This window comes from Hyposmocoma kahamanoa, unplaced genomic scaffold (assembly GCF_003589595.1).
Source record: "Hyposmocoma kahamanoa isolate Upper Pololo Valley unplaced genomic scaffold, ASM358959v1 92, whole genome shotgun sequence".
Taxonomy (NCBI): Eukaryota; Metazoa; Arthropoda; class Insecta; order Lepidoptera; family Cosmopterigidae; genus Hyposmocoma; species Hyposmocoma kahamanoa.
In genome coordinates, this window is record NW_020654748.1 from 5,215,273 (window position 1) to 5,241,770 (window position 26,498).

The following is a 26,498-nucleotide window of genomic DNA, read 5'->3' on the forward strand; positions in this document are numbered from 1 at the left end:
ATTAACTGAATCGATCAACAAATTAGTCGTATTCGAAACCGAACCCAAATTACGTCACACCCGTACGGTTACTTTAACTTCTCGACCTGGATGGATTCCACCGCGATACCTATTCCTTCAGGAATGGATTTACGGATATGGAGAGACAGCGTAATCACATTCACGACAGACTTAGATCTTGAGGCCAGTTGCCGGTAACGCCTTAGAGATATTAAGTATATACTTCTTATGTCGTATTGCCATTGTCAATGGGAGGCGGTTATCATTTTACGTTATGTGGGCTGTCTGACTGGAATACCATAAAAAAGTGCCTTCTATCTGTCAGTTGTAGGGCCGGAAGTTGCGCAACATCACGATTATTGAAATGGATGAGGGGAAGCCTTGCCCTTGTAAGAGCCATTAAGACAAACTTAGGCATTTCTAAAACCAGTACATTAAGGACGATTTTTGATTTGAACGTGGTTAAAATCACTCTCACTTTTTAATACAAGTGAATTCGGTGAGTCACAAAACAACGAACTAGAAACGGTCCAAACGCAAATTTAACTTATGAGTACAGGCTCAGAAAGCGATGTTTGTTTGTACAAATTTTGATTTTGAATTTTTTTATCGAAAAGTGACATTTTGTTTCCTTTAGCGCGTAGCTGTGGGGAAGTATAAATTGATAGAATAAATCAAATACATTCATTAAGAATCAATGCGTAAGCTGTGATCAACATAAATATGACTAAAACCTTTGCTCAGTATTATCAATGTTTACGCTATTAAGAAGTACCGGTATGCGTTTAATAGCGGCCATAATAAAATTGTCAATAAACATTTGTCTCGACGCAGGCTGGTGGAATCCAGACGCCGACTGAGACGGAAATGATGCAACGTTGTTAGAAATGATACATCGTACTCTAACCAAACCCAAAAATGTAGTGTCATTTTGTGGGCTCGACATTTCTGCATTCCTTATGAGCTAGTCAAGCAGATATCGACGTCTTAGAGTGAATACCTCATATTATATGATTTCTATTTATTCTTTTAGGTCGAAGATAAAAATGTGGTGTAAAATGTATAGTACATGCAATAATGTTTGTAGTTAGCATTTTAATTAAATAATATCTTTAGTTTTATTAGTTAAATAATACCTCTTTCAGATACTGTATTACTTTAATATATTTGAGCAAGAAGTTTATGAGTTTTTCTTCAACAAAAATCAGTAAAAACGAACTATGTGAAAACGCGTATGCGAGGTTGTCACTCTAAGGCGACGATATTATTATTAGAAATTATGTTAAATATACTTGCTATTTTTAACAAAGCTTCTTTAAACTTTATCTGCCTTCTTTCTCTGTATCAAATTGTCACATTACACTCTCAATAATAAAACGATACAATACGAAAAGTAAAATTTTTGGGAAGGTGATTTTTTAAAATATTTTTATACCCCGCACTTGGGAAACCCTGTATTACCGGTGCCATGGACACACACTTAGCCAACCACATATTACATACAAACTCACGAGAGAAATAAATGTACGCCAAACAAATATTTCTCCCGGCCCGGCAATCGAACCCGGGACTTCTGCGTCGCATTCCAGCACGGTAACCGCTCGGCCACGGAGGCAGTTAAATCGTAGTTAAATCAATGTAAATAAGAATAAAGTATGTAATGAAACTGAACATGAAATAGAAATTTTACCATATTTTTCACCAGCAATAAAATATGCATAATAATATAAATGGTCAGTTTCCCAAAATTTACACTTCGCATTATGTAGGTAACTTTATCATTGGCTTGTGACTTATTTGCCTCTCAATAGTGGTAACTTCTTTATGATATATAAACAGTCAAGTGCGCGAAAAGACAATGGCAGTCTTTTCGCGCAAGGCGATAAACAGCCCTGTGGTATTATTATTCTGTTCTTCCAGCTTAGAATTACAGGTTAAATCAATGTTAAACTTTGACAGATAAATCAGTACCAACAGTGGTCGGTCAGCTGATTGCGTAGTCCACTTGCATTAACATGGCAAGAGTGCCGCAAATCCTCTTTTGGACGTATGTCAGGGGGCACAGTGTGCATTACAAGTAGTAACGACTATGTGAAGCCTCCAACCCGTACTAGACATTCCAATTATTAAAATCAACAGCTACGACTTTCGATAAGTGCAATAAATATTCCACACAAATTTGCGAGTAAGTCTTAAATCATGCGGACACCAGCCCGTTGCACCAAGTACCAAGTAAGTCGTAAAACAATAGTTTTTTTATTTACTGATAGAAATGACGTGTTCAGAGATTTTGGGTTACGTCCCAATGTTTAGCCTCTCATAATAATAATAATAATAAATAACTTTATTTATCTACAATGAGTAAAGTAATATACAAGTTTATCTTTAAATTACGTCGTGTATAGTAGATAAAGAGGTAGGAGTCTCAGTTTAAGCTTTTTTTCAGACCCCACCCTTTTGAATAAACTTGCTACATTTGAAATATGAGTTATGTGACCCATCTCCACCAACTCTACAAAAACAAAACAGCGATTAATACTAAATAATTCACAAACAACATTTACGACTTGAACCTATAAACATATTGGTATCTATGTCATTCAATATAACAATATAGCAATTTAGAACAATCTGATTTGAAGTTTGGATGGGGCTGAACAGTACACATAAAAAATACAAAACGAAAAATGTTGGTTTAAACCACGTATACGAGTACATACGATGGATAGATGAAGCTACATCCAATTACTAACCGAATACTGCCTCCCTAGTAGCCAAAGTTTGCATTTTTTTTAAAGCCCGTGACGACGTTAGGTTTCTTATAGGAGGAGGCAAGTTGTTCAGAGTCCACATTTTAATGTTCCAAGGTTTTAGGTTGCAAAAGAATAACCGTGTATGTGTTGGTACAGATGACATAAAGTAAGGTAGTAAACATTTGAGATGTTACTATCAATGTGAACAGTTGTTAACTGTTGAAACATAGGGGTCATTTGATTCACTTCCACATAAGGAATCTCCTTAGTTTACTTGCAGGCCAGTGAAGCGTGTCAGGGCTACGTCGGTACAGACAAACGTATGTACGTGTTGTTATGTAATAATAAGGTCGCGTAACATTGCTATACACTTACCTTCTTTTAACTATAGCTATTTTATATCTATACGTTTAAGCAAATCCTTAAGGAGCAATTGAAAAATGAAAAAGATTTTTTAGAATTATTTTTATTTTAGAATTATATTAGGAATATTCCAATTCTAAAAAATCTTTTTCAAATTAAATTTGAAATGTCATAGAGAAGGTAAGGTAATAGGGAATGAAACTATTTTTTTTTTACTGTCGGATCTACATCGCGTATATTTATTTTTTTATTTTCGGAACGTTGTTTGAAAAAACGATTTAGATCCGAAAAAATATAGTTTTTTTTCAAATATATAACAAACGCGAAAATCGATAAGACAAGGTAAGTTATTTCTAAATATAAAGGCTTTAAACAAATCCGTAGAGATCGATTTGTATTAGAAAGTGACGTTTGAATAGCAAATTCCAATTTTAAAACCTAGACTCAAAGCAATAACTATCATTGATAATTATCATGTTATATATACCTTGATAATTATAATTAATAAATTATAATATATAAATTGATAAATTCAATTGGAACAACAAAATGCTACCATTGGCAATGGCGTGCCATGTTTTTGTATAGGGCAAATATCAAATATCAGTATCAAAAAAGTCAAATAGAATCGTTTAATTTTCCGATTGTTTGTCATCTTTAGTCAAAATTAAAATCGAAAATAAATATCTTCATAATTTCGAATCATCTTTAAAACATATATCTTTTTACTAAATTTCAAATGCTATAATAAGATACGATAATAAAAAAATATATTTTTTAATATGTTAGTATAGGCCTTTAACTTTTACATCTCTTTTTTTTGTTCTCTGCAGTAAAAATGATGCTGAATAGTATAATATTTTTTAAATATTATGATTTATGGCATTTTGGATCTAAATAATAAGCGTGAATATTGGAAAACACAAAATTTAACCTAACAAAGGCTAGATTTGTTATCGCTATCGCAATCAAAGATAAATTACGAAATATTTTAAGGCAATTATATTTGACTGATTTTTTCATTCTACATATTTTTAACAACATAGTCAGGCACAGTTATAACATCTGTAGTGTCCATTAAACAGTTTTGCTTTCTTAAGGCGAAGCATTTAAACGCGGATCTAAGTTTTGGGACCTCCCGTCCTGCAATCAGCGCGCTGTAAATTAATATGAATAAAATAAGAACAGCCCAAGGAAAATTGACACCGACGATTTAGTAGTATTACTTATATGACAGTAATTGTGTCGAACGGATGTCTGACGAAAAACGGGAGTAGATCCCCTGATCCGTTGTCGACAAGTGCCCGATGACGACAGACGGGGCAACGGGCAGTGTGTCGTTAAATTGCGGGGCAATTTGCAAACTTTGGGATATATATGAGTTTAATAACTAATAGGGCTCCATTTGAAAACCAAATTTAGCAAGTTTTCTGAGTACTTAAAGAGAAATATCTCCACATAAAAATGATGTGCAGAGTTACATATTTTATTCTTAAATAATTCGTTTTAGACTCTTATTGTGGCCTGTTTTCAGGATTTTATATATGATCATATAAAGTACATCCTATCGTGTAGCACATTCCTTATACAATATCCTTACGTGTATTATATATTTTTGTAAGACCGTTATTTCGTAGTGAATACCTAAAGTATTTGATCTAGCAAATCAGTTGTTCCCCCTTCTCCGGTGACACGCCTTAATGAAAAAAGAATCTAATTATGGGGTGTGTGTAGTGGAAGATACATATCACTTGTTATTGGAATGAGTCCGGTACAAGCAACAGAGGGCGGCGTTGACGACAGACCTGCAGATTCGGTTAGAACAATCGTAGGTGCTATAAATTGTAAATTAGGCAATCCCCACACGAAACGGTCAAAAAAATTTTTACTATTTTGGTACCTCCAGTGGACACTAAGCCAACTTTCTATTTTGGGTAGTTTCTGTTATTTTTGTAAACAAAATATTTATTTACTAATGTTATGTTCCCGGAATTTCGTAAAAAAAGAATAAAAAATACTAAAACAAAATTGAAAAAAAGAAACGAATTTTGATGAAAAAAAGAAACAAAAAGCAAAATAAAAACAGAACAGTTTCAAAAAGTAAGTTGGGGTAGTGTTCATGAGAGGTATCGTTGAATCGACTTTCCATCAACCTAGATATGTGAACAACAGTTTAGGATTCGCAGGAACTGACACACGTTGTAACAAACGTTCCTAAATATATAAAGAAAAAAAAAGAAAAGTTAATACTACATATACGTATATGTACTTCTTTTAATTACATATTACGCATGTCGGGAGCTATGCGTGTCTCGAAAAAAATGTTGCACATTCTGCATTCATTGCTGCTTAGCTAATATACAAACACTGTGTCAACAACAAAAAATTTTAACACTGTGTCAACAACGCAAGGTACAATTTTCAATGTGTAATTATTTTAACAGTTTGAATAACTTCCATTCATCGTACTAGGAAAATCTAATTTATGTTAAGAAGAATGGTATTTTTTCATAAGAAAACATTAGTTAATACATGGAATAAAAATACACAGGTTGTTCTTGAGAGGAATTTTCACAAAGTCAAATTCATATAAAGTGCAATGCACACGCCTTTTAAAAACACATACACAACACACGGTATATCGCGCGAGGAAGGTCCTTTCGTGCACTCCTTTGCTCATTTACGAGATTGAAACGTACCGTGAAATTAAAATTATGCACAAAAGGTTAAACAATCTATGGAAGTCATCCTTTTAGCTCTTTTAGGTAGTTTCTAACTATCATATATTTGAATTAAGGCGTAATGGTATCATGATTGCCTAGGCTTTGAGGAGTATGAGGTTGACGCGGAGAAATCCATTGCACGATATTTAAATTTTGTCATTTAGAAATAAAACATACTCTCTTACAGTAAAATTTGCTCCTAGTCCCCTAACGTATTTATTACGGAACAAGGGAGAGAAAATTTCGTTGAAATACGAATATCTCTAATAATAATTGAATGAAACTGTTCCATAGACAAGCGTCGTAAAAATTGAAAAGTCTGTAGGACATCGATTTCGATGGATTTCGAGCCGTATGGTTCAGTACCGGTACTATATTATATCTTCTGCTTTAATCAAATTAAACTCGTTATTTTTAGTGACAAAAAACTGATTTTCCGTATGGTCGTAATACGTCAAAACTTCTATTTTGGATCTCACTTCACCTTAAGTATTGTAAATTATAAATGTAAACAAATTTCTGTCTACAAAAGAGCAAAGTAAGTAGAGAGGCCTTGCAGACGAGTAGTAATGTCTTATCAATTTGACGATTTCAAGTGTAATTTTCTTGCCTATGAAATAAAGATGCTTTCATGTTTGAGACAGTCAGTAAGAGCAAGTAATTTGGCGTCACAGAGCATGAACTAAAATTATGTTTAATTGTCTACCGGTGCTTGTTTCTGATAATTAAAATGCCCGTCTTCCGCGAAGGTCACGGGCGAAATGTTCACGCAACTGAGCGCATCGGGACGCGTCCGTCATGCTACGGGGGTAGACCTAGAAATTTTCAAAAATGACAGAATTAACGTTCCTTTCCATAGATAGCCGCCACAATTTTTATGTGTACATGATGTTTTTTTTATCTTGTATAAATAAAAAAGTTACAAATGCTTTTTTTATATTTCCATTTCCGGGCACAAGATGCAAAATGTACTGTTTCTTCGCAACGAGGCTCTATGTTCTTATTTTGTATTTACATCTTTTAGTTCTACAAAATTATTATAACCCATTCATTATTAACAAAAAATACACATAATAGGTACAGGTTGATACTTGATACCTTAACGACATTTTTTTGGCTTCGAATATCACCGTGAGGTATTTAGCACCAACCGCTCAAGATTTCGTTTCATATCATAAGCAGGATAAACTTCATTTCTTTACTGCATTTTAATATTATAAATATTGTATATGGAGTTAATATTATTTCTTTAATACTTTGTATAAAAGTTTGCGATGTTATGAAATTATTTAGAAAGGTGTTATAAAGTTTGCATATTCATAGACAAAATTATTGGAAATCACCAGTTAAAGAAAATATTAATGTGCTTACTTTAAAAGTAATATTATGCAATTATGTCACTTTGTCACGAATATAGTGATTCTAAACATTATTTCTCTCACGTGAAGCAAGGTACCTAAAAGGTTGAGTACCTTCCCTCGGAGGAGTGTCATGGAAGGAATTAAAGTTCAAATTGCTTGTGACGAAAAAGCCAAAATGGCGACTAAAACTTGGCATACTTTTAACATAATAATTTCCCGCCATTTTTACACAATAACCACCACACAAGAATTGTTATCGTTGCCGAAAATCGCTTAATTGCGAAACCTAGTTCAAAGTTCAAAATGTTTTTATTGCATACATGTTTTTACTTATGACTTAAATTTTATTACTACTACAATCAAACTATATGAATCTTTGGCGAAAGGCGAAGCCCAAAGCGTCATCAGCGCACCGCGCTGCCGTAAACTGATGTGCCGCAGGCCGAGTTCGCCCCACAAGAACTCAGTGGACCCCCACAGTTGGTAGGGAATAAGGTTCGTTCTGGAAGAAAAGTAATCGACAGTGTCTCCCTCTGAAGGGAGTCGTCGTTATGATGGCATCTTCCTTTACGCGTTTTGGTTATAAAATTTGTCACTAGATGGCGCCTCACGACCTAGTTTTCTGACTTCACGTATAGATGGTGTTATCAGTTTGAAATTTAGACCTTTTCCCCAAATTATTATTTATCATTGTTGTGATTCACAGTCAATAGGAAAAAGGTATGTAATTTATCAAACTGTGCAATAACATGTATAACAAGGTCAAAATTTGTGTTTCAAGCATAAAGTAACCATTTTCACGGGATAAATTCAATATATAATGTGATATTTTTTTTTTGTATTCTGTGATTGTTTTCGAATTGTTTTGAATTATAAGCCCATATATGTAGTAGTACCTAGTCAAAATATCAATGACAAGTTCTATGTTCTATACCCATTTTCAGCTGTGGAATGTGTACGAATGATCGAAAATGAGCACAGTACACTACTGTAACAAACGCCACTAGACAAAATGTATTCAACCCTAAAAATAAAATGTATAACAGTTCACCTCCTGAAATAGCATTTTAACCGACTCCAACCATCGTCGGAGAATGCGGAATAAATGCACGGGCGCACTTTCCGTACTTTCGCCACAAACATCCGCCAAACGCCTCAATTACCAACCTTTGTTATGTAAACCCACATCACCCTGTTGCTATATCGGGCTACATATTTGATTTCACGCTTCATGATATGTACAAAGAACATAATGTTAACAAATTTTGTTATAGTGCTATAGAGATAATTTGTTGTAGTGTAAATTATTATCTACCCTAATCTATCCAAAGATACTTGCTGCAAAGTAAAATAATTTTCACACTTCTGTGCAGAATCATGCCAAACGTTTACCAAAAATCGCACAATGTGGATAATCTTTGTCCTGTAGAAGCATGCTTTTAGAGTACGTTACAAACCAGGCCCCATAATGTCTCTGAAAGATAAGTTTAGCAGCTGTTGAGCTTGTTGTAAAGGTTGGTCCAGGGAAGTATTGCCACCTTATTTACAGCGGCAGAAATAACTGCCGCAAAGCAGTAATGTGAGCATAACTTTCGATAAAATATAAAAAAAACTCCGGTTTTGAAGGGTAAGGGTGCTGGTGAAATTACAGGCGTATATGGCACTTGTCAACTTATGTCTCTAGATCAGGGGCGCAGTGGCAGTGTCAGATCTTTGCGATTTTAAGCTCTGGCACCAGGCGCACGACTTTTTCGTCCCGTCACTTGATTTTATAAAAAAAGTTAAAAAGAAGAAATTAACTGTCTTACAATGATGTCACAGTCCAAAATTAAATGTAGATTTTATGCTAGGTTATTCTTTTTTGTGAAAAATAATGACAGAAAATTAAAATGGCTGTTCTTCGTCATCCTAAAAAATTCATTTTAGGGCAATGAATACACGTCTATAATAACATTTCTGTGGATATTATGAAATTGCCATGAACGAGGTTTATGACAAAGGTTTATTAACTAGCTATAAAAAAACACTGTCCGTCTGTCTAGACTTCTTCTGTTCACTGTTTGTCTATTCCGCCCTTTGTGTTAGTTCGTGTTTTCAGGTTATCTATGCAGCTATAGTAAACGTAAATATTTCTATAGACGCTCGTAAGTTTTTGATTTGCGACAATTTCAGCATTATCGGTTACGTAGCTACCGAATGTTCGTGTTTATAAACGCGGCCGCAGGCTCGGAATGAATTACTATTCAAATGAGCGCTTGCGCAGCCTGCGGGTGTCTCCGGCGCAGAAGCTACTAGTATCACGCAAACCATTTGAATAATGTTAACATGCTGCTAGTATATTATGATGATCTTTAAGGTCAAAATGTTAAAAATACGCTCCCGGACGCATAATCCGAGCAATCTTGCATTTTCATTGATTGATCAAAAACTATTAATTGAATGTTATTGTGGAGCTGGTATAAACGTAATTTCCGTATGTCCTTGTTGAAAATTTGAATTTGTAAAAATGGGGGAAACATTTTCTTCTGTGAAAATATGTGTCCTTGTGTGCATGTTATCAAAATATCAGGCGCATCGTACAAAACCTAAATAGAACAGGCCCCCCGGCGGGAGTGATACCCAAAATCACATCAATAAAAGGAAAACCATCATTTAACTACTTCATTTTTATTAACCACATAATTATCTTATAAATTACTTAATGACTTTGCTGAATTATCTTAGAAACCAACCTTTGCGTGATATCATCGTTCAGAGGCTGTAAAACAATGTGGTTTCAATGATATTGATTAGTAATACCTAGGTTCATGAATATATTATTATACTTGTGACTCGGGTCGAATAATAATGTAATCAATTTTCATAACGAAAAATGACTTGCATTTAAAATTCACTGTGGATAACATTATTTTTGTTATGAACAATCGACTCGACGATTGTGTTATCATTAGTGATCGGATAATCAGGCGCTTATTTATCTAAACTTCACTTTTGTCTCCACGAAAAAATAATATGGGTCTTTCCGAATAAAAATATACCTATAAATCAATTTAGTAAATCCCAGGTGCTCCGAATGAATTTTTAATATTATATAATTATTTTAATTAATACAAATTAACTACAAAACAACATTCTAACAATTCTTTAGTAAAGAATACGGAAAAAATGTACATCGAATAATTTGGAAAAATTAGTTTTACGTAGAACTCAAACCATGACGTCGTCGTCAACGTCTTCTAGCAAACCGTGCCAGACGCTGTGCCTACTAAGCCACGGAACGAACCGGCGGACCTTACGAATTCTTCTATGTGCTTGATGCAGATCTTTGTTTTTGGTTTTTTACACTCAGCCACATTTATTCAAAAAACGGCATGGCCATGTTATTTTTTCGTGGGCGGTAAAAACCAGGATGTTTAGGTAAATAAGCTCCCGAACATCCGATCACTGTAGTGAGTGTAGTGTATGATAATGCAGCACCGGGTCTTAGATGTTCGCCGACGTCATCACATCGAGAGTTTCAGGATATCTTTAAGATACATATACGCAATCTTGAAAAGACCTAATTGAAATAAACTTAAGGGCATTGGTAGGTCTGTTTAAACTGTTTTAGGTCTGTTTATGACGGGACGGACAAGTCTTGCGCCTAGTGGTGCCTCTGTGTCACTCAAAGTCGCTACAACCTCAAATGGCTTTGGTTGATTCCGCATAACAGTGGAAGTGTTGAATGAATTACTTTGGAAAATATATATATAGTAAAATTGAGGATATACACTAATTAGCATATGGTGTGAAAATACGATTCCTAAGCATTTTCACGTTAGAAAAAAAACACAAACTTACCTTGAAATTTTACTTACCAAGAAAACCGCTCTATTCAATGGGTACTTTACATATAACCTTTTTTTATATCAACTGTAGTATCGACTCTTCAATCGCAAAGATCTGAGGGGCACTGTCACTGCGCCCTTCACCCTGAAGCATAAAGTTGACAAGTCCTATGTCACCTTTACCCTTCAAAACCTTATATATATTATTCCCTGGATGAACTCGTTCTTGAGACGCTACGTTGTTTTTAATAAAGGTTCCAGTGAATTCTGACTATGAACTTCACAATATTCGATTCAATAAGTTTATTGGGTGGAGTTGAGTGTTTTACAGTTTTTATTTAATTTGCCTTACCGACCAGACTGGCAATCAAGTAACAGGTCGTTGCTGATTGGTTACTTTCTTGACGTTAAAATTTTAGTTCGTAGATTAGTGAAATTAAAAAAATTAATAAATTCGGTCATTGTCAATCAATAGAAGAACATTTCGAAAAGATCATAACCTTTGATGCGTAATTATGTTATGTTTGACGACTTGGGTGGCCCAACGATTAGGTTTATGGGCGATGTACGGGGAGGTACCGGGTTCGATTCCCGGTAGGACCAATTTGAGGGATCGAAATTTTCTAAATTGGTTCTGGTCTGGGTATCTGGGTGCCCTGGAGTGAATTCCGTTGCTCTGGTACTCATAGTACAGGAAATGTCTTCCTTTGACATCAGGAAATTAGTGTGGTTGTTGGGCATCCGGTTTGACAAACAGGTGCGAATCCAGCCGCATCGACGGAATTTTTCTTTGAGTTCGTTCGATGTTTTTATCAATAATGACCCAAACTAATGTAGATAGATTATTTTCACAATATGAATGTCTTGGTTATAAAAACATGATCTTCAATCAAATTTAATATGCAATGCGTCTTTATGTTTTATGCAAATAATTTGAAATCTAAAATCGTTCAATTGTTTGTGTTTTAATATTGGAAGGAGAATGTAGGGATCAACGATATCTATGTCTTAGCATACGCATGTATCTATAAGATTTAACATAATAATGGATGGAATGGATAAAGATGGAAATAACAGACCTGATTAACAACTCCATTTATCATTTGGCTTTCCAAGAATTATAAGACTCAGTTTTGTTGTTTTTTAATTCAAGACAAGGCACATGTTTGTTCACAGTCTTATGTGGTAGATGTGAAAGATGTTCTAGGTGACCGTGTACCAACCGCACACGGTCGTAGAAGATATATCCACTCTTAACTAAATATATCCTGTTGTATTGCTCGAGAAATACATAATCTGGCAAAGAGATAACTAATTTATAGAACAAACGTACAATGTAGAAGCGAAGGAACGCGGAATGATAGCACTTGTTACGAAACGCAAAGGCATCCTTTGCGTGTCGTAATGACATTCTTGTCGCAAATGTTTCAAATATGCAAGAATGCGCTGCAGTGTAATCAAACCGGAATGCGATCGTTATGTAATGTCCAAATCTTGCATTTGATTCTCTATACAAAACGAAATATTCTGCGTATGTTATTTTTTAACAAAACGAACAAACAATTATATACCTACTTACTTAACTTAGGAATTCGTTGGTAATATAATAATAGATACTAGAGATGTACGCCCCGCGCCGCCGCAGTCGACGCTTTTTCCACGCCACTCCCGCCGATGAATTACGCCGGCGTAAAATCGGCGTGGCGGAAATTTATTTTAATGAAGTATCAGCTTACTATTAATATTAGTTACGCCTGTCTACGTACAGTCAAGAGCACATCAAGCTTTTTGGACCGTTTTTATCGTAAGCGATGTAGTGTTAGATTTAAGTCTTAACTTAAGTGTCAAGCTTGACGTGCTCTTGACCCTGTACTTCCTATTCATACTACTTAAATTGAACCCATTTCAAGGCATACTGACGGTTTCCCTCGCTAGATGGCGCATGAATTCTGTTGTGCAGTTGAATTACCTGCTAAATAAAAAAAAATAAAAAATGAATACGAAGGTTGGTTTGTATAAATGATGATTTATACAATCTTTTAGTGTTTACTTTTTTCATGAACATATGCATGCCACGCCGACGAAAAATTATCGGTTATCCCTGCCGACGATTTAGTATCGGCGTACATCTCTAATAGGTACTTAAATTATTTTTTGTTGTTTATGAATACTGGTAATATGATGACGGTACTCTACTGTACACGAATGTAGAGAGACGCTGCCAAACTACATAATTGAACCGTAATGTCTGTAAGTTTGCATGTAAGTATAATATACGATACGAAGTGCGTGCAAATAAATATTCCCTAAAGCCTTTGAGAATGGATAAATAATAAGAATCGGATACTCGCCCTGCGGCTTCTGTCCGCTCACTGAATTACACACATCCTCGCCTTCTGGCTACACCATTTGGTTCACAAATCGATTTTAATGAAATCGGTTTTTAGTACTTTTGGCCGAACAGGTTTGTTCGTACTTTCAACTATTACAGTTGATTACATATTAGTCAAGTGCATATCAAGCATGACACTTTGGACCATAGTTTTCGTAAGTGGCATTTGAAAGCCTGACTTGCTTGCATATTGTATACTCTACATAACCGTCTGTCAAGGTACACACGCCAGCACATCAAGCTACACATACATACATGACGTATCATGTTCCATTGTACTGGAGGCGACTTTCGAACAAAAATGTGTAGTAAGATGTGCCGTTGTCCGTCCATTACTAGTTCCTATACCTTTCGTTCTATATTACAACTATCAATTCCGGTTAGGTTAATCCGTAGACACATTGCAGTTTTTTCGAAAAACTCATCATTAAACTTATTCAATAAAATATTGTCATACTTTTTTGTACTTATGGTATGCAAACCAACAATTTAACGGTTCATCTGATCGTACAAGTATACTAACTATTGCAGCCAGTAATGCAGTCTGTAGTGTTTTATCCATAACTAAGAACGAATTGAAAATATTAATTGAATTCAGTGAGTTGAAAAGCAATTCTAAGTCATTTTTAGAAATATTCAATGAATTCAACACAAAAACAGGAACACTTTATTCATATTGATAAAGCATCCATTACAGTTTCCTGTCTGATATATTTACGAATCAAAGATAGCAAGTGGTCGGAATACAACACGGTGCCCGTGGCGCTTCGCTTGAATGAACCTCAAAAGCAAAGAGAAAAAAAGAATAAACGGAAAATAAAGCAACAACCTGTTTAATTATACTCCACTCGGTCAGAAACTGCTTTGCCTTTAGAACGCGCGAGGCCGCGCTTAGGGCTTGAAGAGTTTAATGTTCCTTTATCTCTCTTAAATTAAAATTGAGATTAAATTTTTATTAAAGTTCCAGACAAAAGCCAATACTTATATAATTGGCAATAAATTCATAAACATTGGTGAAGAGCACTGCATCTTTACCAAACTTAAATTTCCCCAACGAGAAACGTCAAACTTTTACCAGGCTTCTGACTAAAATACCTGCATTTATAATAGTAACATTCGAGTTTAACTAACGTGCTTTTGTTATCAATGTTATAATACTGCAACTGTTATTAGTTTTGTGTTTTGCTTAAGATACGTTACATGCTGTTTAAATTTGAAACCTTATGCTTAATCATCAAACCTAAAACCTACTTACATGCTAAATTGCCTCATAACTGCTCAGCTTTAACGACTTTACCGTCTTTCCCATACATAACTGCAATAATCTATTCATTAATTTCTCATTTCTTCGCCGAATCCCAGACTTAATTAAGCAAGCGGCGCCAAACGTTACCTGTCGTTGTCGGCGGGCCTTTACCTTTTCTCTATTAGACAATAAAAAAGCTAATGCCTACACGGCCCTTGTGCGCGGCTCCTCACAGGTCCATATCCCCTCTTCCATCCCCTCTCACACCTCTCCTTTCCCCCCCGCAAAATAAAACACAACCTTCCAAGGATACAACCATCGTAATTTTAAATCTTATCACATCCTTGCAAATAAAACTAAACCTTACTTTAAAACTCACAAAGCACTGTTTTGTAAAAACTTAACGTACATTTACATTTAAAACTACTTCATACTTTACGTTGCTAGAGTTAGAAGCGAATATTGTTAGGACATGTATACGTTGAGAGGTAGTAGGGGTGAAGACTGGATGCGCGGGCCGTTCATTAATCCCCGCGCCCTGCGCTCACGCACTTTCATGAATGGGCCGAACAGGTTGATGTATCCCATATAAAGGTTGCTCTATTTCTAAACGGGAGAATCAAAGGAAAAATGATAACGTTTAGAAGTATCTGTGCTTAATATCCTTCTCGTTGACTACGTCGTTTACTACATTGATGTGTACTTTTATCTTCCTTTGGATTTAGTAGCAGTAGAGCCTTGTGAAAGAGTTCGTCCAGGGAAGTACTGCCACCTTACCTATTTCTGCCGCCAAGCAGTAATGTAAGCATTACTGTGTTCCGGTTTTGAAGTGTAAGAAGTGTGCTGGTGAAATTACAGGCACATGGGACTTGTCAAATTATGTCTCAGGGTGTTGGGCGCAATGGCGCAGGTCGTTGCGATTTAAAGCTCTGAGTGGTACTGCAACTGTTATGGACAGGCGTGTAGCGTACCATCAGGCGCACGACATGTTCGTCCCGTCACTTGATATTATAAAAAAAAAGATTTCCTGAAAGAAATCACTTTTGGCGAAAAGTCCATCCGTTTTCCACGTAATGCACTAGTTAATCATCCAGCAAAATACACTCACTCATGTTATCAGTTCCTAATAGCAGGTATGCAATGTACCTAAAACGCATGCCGATAACTATATCGGAAATATTCGTAATTCCTACCGACATATTTGCGATTTTTCTTGATAATGATCATTAGGTTCATTTAAATCTTTGTTTTCGCACGCGTAGAAATTTCCAATCAACATTTTGTTTTATCGAAATCTCAATGCATTCACGTCTAGACGGAATAATATGCAGCATTAAAATTATCAATTATATATTATAATAGCATATTAAGATAGATCTAATCAATAAATTCGTTCGGCAGTTCGGTTATCTCATATGGATATAATAATATTATTTCTTAATTAATAAATTTATTATATATTGTTTGTCGAACCGCGTGCAGTTCAACACTCGTTACAAAATCTATAATACAAAAACTTTGCGTGACACTTAAATTGACATTTAAATCCGTGGTGTCAACAAATTTTCTTTGTCTTGCAAATGATATAGACTTCATGCTTCCGTTGCACTTTGATACATCTTTGTTCTTTTAACGGAGTGATTAAGACATTGTCTTATGCGGTTGATTGTCTTTATTTTGTTCGTTAAATCATAGCAGTGATTTTAAACGTTCTGTATTCTGTTACGTCCCGTGTAATGTGAGAGTTAATGTGTTATTTGTACATCATCCTGTGAAATAAAGCTTCGAAGGAAGCGCCGCAACGTCCGGCCGCGTGGATGTAGCGTGATGCTCTTTTTCCTTTTTGGGTTTTTATTTTTTGTTCATCTCATTTATTTATTCCAATGTAATCTCTTCCAGTTCATTTTTTATTCAGTCGGCCTTCAGTGTTACCTGTGGTGAGACGCTAATGGGATATCCTTTTAGATTTCCTATAGGAACTCTTTTCACCCTAGTGACTTTAAAAGTGTTCTTGATTTAAAATTTCGATTTTAGAATTTCAATAGTGAAGTGGTGCAGAGAGGACTTTTATAACTAGTGTTGGTCTTTCGAAATATATATTTCAAATTATAAGAAGTTTAAATTGTTATTAACGGTGTTGGTCTAGTGCAGTGGTATTTGTTGATGAGTTTTTTCGAAATATGTTTCTTAGTCTTCAGACTACGTAAAATTTTGCATACCAATAGTGTTGGCTAAGAGCCTTGATGATGGAACTACCGCACTATCTGTTTCTCTTGGCTCGCAACTCGTTGAGCAACCTTCATCTCTGTTCTATGGAGCCTCCGCAGTCGCCTAAGTTCAATGTGCCGTTGTGGCAGCCATGGTTGTCATCGCCTCAGAAAGGTATGATGTTATACATTGATCAATATGCGATTCTCTTCTCGATCTACAACCACCTAAAAGCGGTTATTTATGTCTTATTTAGTTTCAGTTTTATTGTTAAGCAAAAGCAGTGTAATTTATATTTTTCATGAAAAAAGAAGCTGTCAAAATCTAGGAAGTTACCAAATTGCAAATGCGTTAGCTATAACAAGGACAGTTATGATCCTAAAAAATTTTTGTTTAAGAAATTTGCAAAAGTAGTACTTGTTAAAATATTCTCTCGGCACAGTTATTTTTTTTACATTTTCGTACAACAACGTAAAATGTTCTAAATTGTTTGATCGCTCGAGCTCAATTAATATCACTGTTGTCTCAATTAATCATTTTCGTTCACAAAGTTAGAACCTTAATTGATCATTTTCGTTCAGAAAATTAGATAGCAACTAAAGGGAGTTGATGCGAGAAATTGGGTATTCCAAATGAAGCAGAAAGTTTATAATAACTATGTATAAAAGAAATCACTAAAGACATTATGGGAAATTGAAGTTAAATTCCCTACAAGAACGAAAATAACCTATTTGCATTATTTTCCCTTATATGAGAACATCAATAAAATGGAAATATCATAGTATATATTCAGTGTTACTAATAAATTGACGACCTCGGTGGTCTTGCGGTTAGCAATGTGGATACAAGATGAAGAGGTCCTGGGTACGATACCAGGAAGAACAATTTCGAAATTTTTCTAAATTGGTTCTGGTCTGGATGTTGTGGGTAATGCCCCGGAGTTAATTTTGTTGCTCTGATGCTCCAAAATACTGGGATTTTCTAGTTTCAGACAAAGTTGTTTGGCAAAAGAAAAAAAACGGCTTGATGTTAAAAGTTACTAGATTGTAGCTTTATTGTTCCTAACATTGACTATTGTAGAAAATCCTGTCTTTTGAGAAGACTTCGTCTCGACCTTTCAAAAACATATGTAGATAAACCGCGTATAGGTCTTTTTATTTTGAAACCTAAGAACACGATATATCTATAGATACTCAGTTCGATCTCGTGTCTTACTCACTAATAGTATTAATATATTTATTGCAAGAGACAAGGTACAGAGTTGTACCTAAATCCCAAATTAGGGCCGCCGTACACTAAGAGCTACTATAGATGAGATGATATAACTACTTACATTGTCACATGGTCTTAAAATAACAGAAGTATATGTATAAATATGTAGGTTTACTACTATGTAGGCAATATTACTGCATACTATACGGATCATTTATTTAAGTCGTCTCAATCAAAGCACTTGTTGATATTTAGCATCTATGTGCGAATTGGCAGTAGAAGAAACTAAAGAAAAAAGAAAGAAAGATTCAAGCTTGTCAGCAATTGTAGGTTTCTTCCGTTCTTGGTTAATTAAATATCGAATAAAACAGGATATATGCAGCATTGTCTCCTTATTACGATCACTTTTCACGTAACTAAATTAAATATAGTTTCCTTTTATTTTCTGAAATCCTGTGACTTTATTAACTTTTCTTCCTTCTTTGCAGAAAGCCCTAGTACGGCATCGAGTGGAGAATCGGAAGGCGACCGCACATTGTCTCCCGAAGCACCACGAGCACAGCCTAAGGAGTTGACTGGCAAATGGAGACGGGAACGAAGATCTGCTAGATTACCTGACTATAGGCCTAGGTAAGTTTATTTTATGTAAAAGCCTAAAATAATCCCTAGATGATCAACACATTTCGGCACTCTCTCGATCTTATAACCACATCGTGAATTAATTTCTTGAATATTTCAAATTCTTCATTGAATATTGTTTCTATCGTATCAACTTATAGGTTTCTAGAAAATTCCCAGAACATTCTCTTTAAGAGCCAAAACATTAGTTGCTGTGACGAGTGTACATTATGGTTTTCATACAAATGTAGTGCAATACAAAGTGAAATTCAATCAATACCCTATTTGGCAATAAAATAAAGGTAAACACTAATAATCTCTTCCATCTTCCAGAGAGAGTGGCAAGATGGCGCTGCGGTCGCAATCGTTCAACGAGCGACGCAGCGTAGCGTCGGTGGCGCGTGCGCAGCCCCACAGCGACGGAGAGCTATCCGATGAGATTGACGAGGCTCCCACTAATTTGGCTGTTAACGGAAAAGGTAAATAAAAGCGCCAATAACTATATTGATAATGGAAGTGTCATGCTATCAACAAGCTGTCTCAGTAATTCAGGAAAATGTGCAATTTATTATAATCATCAGTAATCTTCTAATAGACTTAAAGCGTTATTAAAGCCCTACTATGTACACACACACAGAGAGAGATGGTTTCAATTGTTCAGGTAACGAGTCACAAGATATGACAGAACATAGGTCTTAAGTCTACGTTACACACTATACACAACAAACCACCGCGAAATCATTTATGCAGGAACCGTGTGAGGTTATGCATAAGGCATATATTTCAAATTCCTATTTTGAACAACAAATTTATAATCGTTGGTTATTGACTACCACTACCGCAATTGACTTACATGCGACTAACACCTTGATGACAAAGCTTTGAAGTAATAAGACTCGTTTAAAAATTTTCATTCTTGTCGTATCGACGACATACACTGTAATGCTTGCCATATGGCATGCATAGCGAAGGTACTAACCGATTATTGCCCAGGGTTCGCCCGACGTACAGGAAAATAATAGTACAAAGAAGAAACAGTTTTTTTAAATTTTTGTCTTAAACTTGAGAACCTTCTGAGCGTCGCGTGATGATATGAAATATTTCTTTATGGATTTCACCTTTTCATTGCTGTTACCTTCGCGTGCAATATCTCTAAAGGCATTATATTGATTTTAGATATGATGTTTACGTCTGTTTTAGTTACTGGAAACTTTCCAGCCTATTCTTAAAATGCGCGCTAAAATGTTATTATTTTTTAAAATGGTAAATGTAAAAACACGGTTCCAAAAAAATTCACGACAGAAAAAAAACACATACTTATCTCGAAATTTTAAAAGAAAACCGCTATATTCAATAGATACTTTACATATATCAATGTTTTTTTTATATCCACTGAATTAAATAAAACACGTATGCTATACGATATACATTTTCCAAATGGCTTTAATTTCGTTTGTAAAAAAAAATGATTCTGTGATAAGGCCAGTGCCCTGCCGCTCGACCCAAGTAAAATGAACCGTATTAGTACAGGAAAATGTTGAATTCGAGCTGAGATAGTATCATAACATACATTTAAACTTGATAGGTAAGGTAGGTGGAATTCCTATTTGGGCCAAATTTTGTTTGATAAATGGAAGAAACGAGAGACAACGTCAACGTTTTTCGCCTAATAAGAGCGTTTGCGCGCTACGTCCAACGTACTATCAAATAAGTAATATTCGACAAAATTAAAAGACAAGTGTCAAGTATGAAGCTTCGTTCGCATCACGCGTCTTTTCATTTGGTCAAGTATTGCTTATTTGGCAGTAATTGTTTCGGACGGATGTCGGATGGAGATCGAGAGTAGATCCCCTGATACGAATTGGACGTAGTGCGCAAACGCTCTTATTAGGCGAAAAACAGCGGGTCTCCGTTCGACATCCGTCCGAAACAATTACTGCCAAATAAGCAATACTTGACCAAATGAAAAGACACGTGATGCGAATGAAGCTTTATACTTGATACTTGTCTTTTAATTTTGTCGAATAGTACTTATTTGACAGTAATTGTTTCGGACGGATGTCGGACGGAGATCGAGAATAGACCCCCAGATGCAGTGCGCAAAGGCGCTTACACGACGGCTGAACTGCAGCACCGTATCTACTAGTGTATCCAGGACATAAACAATCTGTCTATAAAATATCATCAGAGCTCATTCAGTTGGTACCGGCTCATTGATTACCAAACATCTGACCCAGCCTTGTTTTTCAACTTGGAAAAATAATATTTATGTTTACATGAAAATAAATTTTGGAATATTGGGGATTACGTAGCAAGTGGCGGCAAGACTGAACCTTATTGGAACTTTTCCAAGTCACGTCGCGTCCAGTTTTCTGCTCGTATAACATCGAAAACTGTTCTTAAGGTAAAGCGATGGAGTACGTATGTTCCATACTACCCTCCTCGTTTTAACTAACGAATTTGCGTTTCGGTAACTTTCGAAATATTGGCACCTAAAATTGTTTTGCTAGTAAAAATGTCAATTACGCTTATTTTGCTTAACAATAAAACTGACACAAAATAGGATATAAAAAATCGATTAGAGGGGGTTGTAGATCTCATTTCCCAGATATGTTAGTAACTCAATTAAGCTAAAAATCGATTTACCTAAATGACAGGTTATTACAAGAACTAAAAGTAGTACTTTTGTAAATAACATTTGAATGATAATGATTTCTTGTTGAGTCTTCGTGTGTATTCGTTCCAGTTTGAATAAAGCATTCAGGTAATAGAACACATCACGAAAAGGCAATAAAGAACGTTTTAATAAAAGAAACCATACAAACTAGGCAACCTTAACGTTTTATAAGTCTTAAAACTCAATTAGAGTTGTACAAAGGGGTACAACACTTCCCACGTAACATCGCGCGCGGTCTAGAATTCAATTATGTAGTACGTTAAACTCATTTGCTGAGCGCTCTCTTGTTTCTTACGGAAACGTTATCACCAGAGAGTTAAGTTCATCATCTATTTTTATGCCAATGTGGAACGGAATGAACTTTGAAAATTACCATAATTATAATTATCGCTGATTGTTGTGTTGACACTTGCCATCGAAACGTAAATAAGGATGTGAACTAAGCATATCGCTCACCAGATTTAACGTAATTTCATACATATGCATAATTTCATTAAGAAAGAAGATAATATTTATATCCATAATATTAACCTTAGAACTAAGTCCAAACTCATGGTACCATGATTTCGTTTAACTAAGGTAAACGATTCTTTTATGGGGAACTGTATACGTTTTTACAACAAGATTCTGTAGCATATATTAAAAATATCATTTCCTAAACTTAATTAAAAGTACTTTAATTAAAAAGTCTCTTTACAAAATTGAAGACTACGTGTTAGATAAAGATGTATGGAAAGACGACATGAGACTAGATTACACACAAAGATTCAGAGTTCCATAACATTTAAGTTTGTTTGAAAATAGCAATTCCTAGAGTTTCTGGCTCGTTCTTATCAGGGAAGTCAGCGAGTATTAACGAGCAGTAGCTTAAAATACGACGTTTTCAAGTGCAAATTTGACTTTCGAACGATTCTCACGAGACATCGATTCAAAATTTTACGAGTTTGTGATTAACGAACAATTAACATTTATTTAATATAGAGTTAATACATGTATAATAAGTATTTCAAATGATCCCAATGACCTGTACTAGTTTGTGACTAATTCAAAATTGTATTTTATTGGAATTCGTGCGAAAATAATACATGACATACATTCTGTCATATTTTATAGTGCTTTAATAAAATTTATGTATTTTTTTAAACCCAATAAGTTAATAATTATTTAGGAAATGAAACTATTTTTTCGGGTTTAAATCGCGTATATTTGTTTTTTCAAACAAACCGACGTTTCGGGCCCTTTACAGGTCTCATGGTGTAGCACCCTAAGACCCTAAGGTCGGATTCCAGAACTCTACTCAATGCTCAAGTCAGCAGACAGCAGAAGATTTGAGCAGACTTGAGTATGATTTCAAGCACTGAATATACGACCGTAATGGCAAGGACTTGAGTATGATTTTCAGTGCTCACTGCAATACTCAAGTCAGGATTTGAGCAGACTTGAGTATGATTTCAAACACTGGAAATACGACCCTAATGGCAAGGCCCTGAGTATGATTTTCAGTACTCACTGATTGCAGTGAGTACTAAAGTCAGGACGTGCGTGCGTGCGTGCGTGCGTGCGTGCGTTCGTTCGTGCGTGCGTGCGTGCGTGCGTGCGTGCGTGCGTGCGTGCGTGCGTGCGTGTGTGTGTGTGTGTGTGTTTTAGGCCATTACTCCGGCATTTTTTTGGAAAGAGGGTACCTCAGTATCGGTCCCATTTAAATTGAAGAAAATATTCCACCACTAAGAATGGCAAACTAGGGGATGAATCCGGTTTCGCGCACTTTCCGGTAACCGATTAAAATAAAATTGGCAAATAGATGTAATTCCACGAACTTTTGAGGTCGCGTTGTGAGGTTCACGTCCGTAATATGTTTCAATCGCAACTTCCTTATTATTCCAAATAAGGCGCAAACTTTATCATAATTTTATTTTTTGACCCACGCCGGCGCCAAGGGAACGAGAGAAGTTCAACTTTTCTTGTCACCTTTTATGTAACTTGAAGCCCTTTATTTTTCTTTGAAAGTGTTCTTAATTTGTTACTTGAGGAAATTTTTATATTCTACTTATAGATGATGTTATTCCAGATCTACTAAAGACAATAAACGATCTGCGCAAAGTGCTAGTTGATAGAATGGATGAATTCTGAGATAGGAAATCAATGCCGCCATTTTAGCGAAGTCCATTATGGATCAATGTGTTTAATGCACTTTTTATGGCAACGAGCAATCCACCTACACCTATGTGAATGTACATGCATGTTTCTTCTATTGCATTCCGTCCCAGTTCTGTGAGAAACACAGATTGTCTTTTGTTTCATTGTGTGCGGAAGGCATTTTTAAAGACTTTCTCAGTTTTATCATAGACTACAAATACTAAATATGAAAGCTAACGCTTTCATATTGTACTTGTAAGTTTATTTTTTGTAAGACTATACTATAATGTTCTCGTATTGTTTACAGGCGCGCCGCCGGAATATCCAGGCAAGCACGAGGCGCCGATAGACATGCGTCTGCGCTCCCGGCCTGCTCCGCCACCCTACAACAGGCCTTCTGTTATTAAGAGCAATGATATTCCTAACGGTAAGTTTATTTAAAGTTGTTTTTCCATCCGAACGGACTTATGCACTTCTAGCACTTCATAAAATTAATTAATCAAAACGAGAAATATTTAAAATTAAATATTATCTAATCATTGGGATTATACCAACGTTATTATTTTGGGGTTATCTACAATAATAAACAAGGAAAGTTATCTAAGCAATTTAAATTTTTATTACAGGCTCCATGTCCATGTGTGACCCAGTGATTGACGAACATTTCCGACGATCTCTCGGTGATGATTACATGAATCTGTTTAAAAAAAATGCGGAGGGTCAATCTGTGCAACCTGGACCCAAACCAAATACAAAGGACCGCGCAAGCAGTCCTATTCAATTCAAGGCGGAGGAGCCACCGAAACCTACTAAAATCATCGCTATGGAAGTCGACGACGCAAGTCTATCTGTAGACGATCATTTCGCTAAAGCCCTAGGCGACACATGGAGACAAATCCAGACGTCAAGGTTAAAAGAGAGCGAAAAGACACAATCCGTCAAAGGAGGCGTCGACGACCACTTTAGCAAAGCGTTAGGAGACACGTGGAAGAAAATCCAATCAACAAAAATAATAGAAGAAGAGAAATCGAAGGAACAGACAACGAAAATTATTTCAAGGAGTGGTGTCGTAATATAATAATGGTATTACGACTAGACGGTTCAGTTTATGGCCTTGTAAAATTTACGAGGCGTTTTCATGATACTAACTGAAGTGTCAATAAATTCCCACTTGTTTTACATAAAGAAGCTGTTACTTGCGCTATGGGTATGCTATTTATGGGGAAATGGGCGAAACAGTGTCAAGGCTGTCTTCGGATGTAGATAGATAGTACGCTAATAAGCGCTTCGTGTCGTGATTTATAGTCGTTTTGTGATATTGAATGGGAATGTTTTGTAATTGTCCTTTATTGATTCGCAAGGTGAGACGCGAATCGACCTTGGCACTAATATGCTACTGAATTAAATAAACCGAATAGAACATTTTATTCCACTTCGTAACTTTTTGTTGAGCACAATATCACCACTAAATGAAGCATGGAAAACAACTGTCAACGACGTCAAAACGACGGTCCTTGAATGGAGACTTTCGACAGATTCAAAACAACGCGGTCTAGTGAGCCTATCACGTAACTACTCGCACCAAACCGTCTTTATGCAACCACCTTTAGTGTGAGATCACATTTAAAAATTCTTTGTTATTTAATACTGCCAATAATTCGGTGTGAAAATGCCAAACGCGTTTCATAACAAATATCTGTTAGGTACATTTTATTAACATCCAGATCTTATTTATCTATTTCACTTAGTCATTTAGTAGTCAACAGTTACGCATCGTAAGTTTATTACCTCAATGTTAAGCGCTTTGCACAATCCACTATTTAGATTTAAGAAAGAAAGAAAGAACCGCTTTTTACCTGAGCGCGGCGGATCACAAAGGAATGTATTTTCTGAAAGAAAGAAATGGGTCTAAGGGAGAAACCTACGTCAATATGCAAATTACATCTCCCGATTGGTAAACAGGCGTATCGCGTAGGCTTATCTTGCATAAGTCTGCAATCACATGGACACCAAGTATCCCTTCGGGTAAAAGAGGTTCTGTTTTCGGTCTGAATCGGACCTAATATAGGTTTATAGTATAGGTTCTTGTAAATAATAAAGTGATTACAAAGATTTGAATGTTAGGACACCTTCAAATTAGACGCTTATAGAAGCCTTAGAGGAGCGCGTTTTATACAATATCAGCGCTACTGTCGTGACATGCGCGCGCTACTTTTTTGCAGTAACAATTAGTGAAGCAATACAGTTCTGCTGCAGCGCTGCTTTAAGCGTCTAATTTAAAGCGCCCTTAGATCAGTTTTCTGGGTGACGATTCTGCTGACCGTTTTATTATAACTTAACTAATTTAAAACTATAACCGAAACTAAACAGAATTTCAAATTCTGTAACTCTCTGAACTGGTTTAAAAATATTTATTTCTCGTTTACTCTCTATTGGTGTAAGAGGGACAGGGGTATTTTTAGATAAGTCAGAATAAGTTTAGGTTAATAATAAATGGACTCCAGAATACAACTCATATATAATTAATGGTTCCTCATAAAATATGCACTTTATGTAATATAATAAAATAATGACCTTAGCAAACAGAATGCAATGAAAAATTCATCGAATTCTTTGCTTTTTTATATAAAAAAAAATGTTTTGAAAAAAAAAAATCTGTAAGGTAAAGTTATAAGAGAACACCAACCTTAGTGTTTATATTAAAAATTATTATATCGATACCTTTCAGGAAGAACCTCGCAAGTGCAAGTAACTACCTCGTATATGCAATTTTTATTAATGACATTAGATTTTAGCCTTGATTATACAAAGCGAAGCCTTATTATAAGAGTCTGTGCTAACTTAAGGTGTTGCAAAAGTTTATCAGATAAAAATTCATATAATTAAATAATAATTAGTCGTTAAAAAAGTTTGGCACATACATTGTTCTTTCTGAAGGGATAAAATATACTAAAATTATAACAAATAATTCATCGAATGTTT

General features: G+C 35.5%; 1 protein-coding gene across 2 annotated transcripts in view; it reads left to right on the top strand.

Moving 5' to 3' along the window:
• Window positions 1–26,097, top strand: part of LOC113236489 — a 38,818-nt gene extending 12,721 nt beyond the window's left edge. The window contains exons 1-5 of one of the 2 annotated variants that reach the window (XM_026472583.1): window positions 16,773–17,047; window positions 18,574–18,715; window positions 19,037–19,182; window positions 23,824–23,943; window positions 24,143–26,097. In XM_026472583.1, the coding sequence (XP_026328368.1) occupies window positions 16,909–17,047; window positions 18,574–18,715; window positions 19,037–19,182; window positions 23,824–23,943; window positions 24,143–24,594 (999 nt within the window). In that variant the 5' untranslated portion in view covers window positions 16,773–16,908 and the 3' untranslated portion in view covers window positions 24,595–26,097. Of the gene's footprint in view, window positions 1–16,772; window positions 17,048–18,573; window positions 18,716–19,036; window positions 19,183–23,823; window positions 23,944–24,142 lie in introns of those variants that run through there. The other variant, XM_026472582.1, reaches the window with a different exon arrangement.
• The last annotated feature ends 401 nt before the right edge of the window (window positions 26,098–26,498 follow it).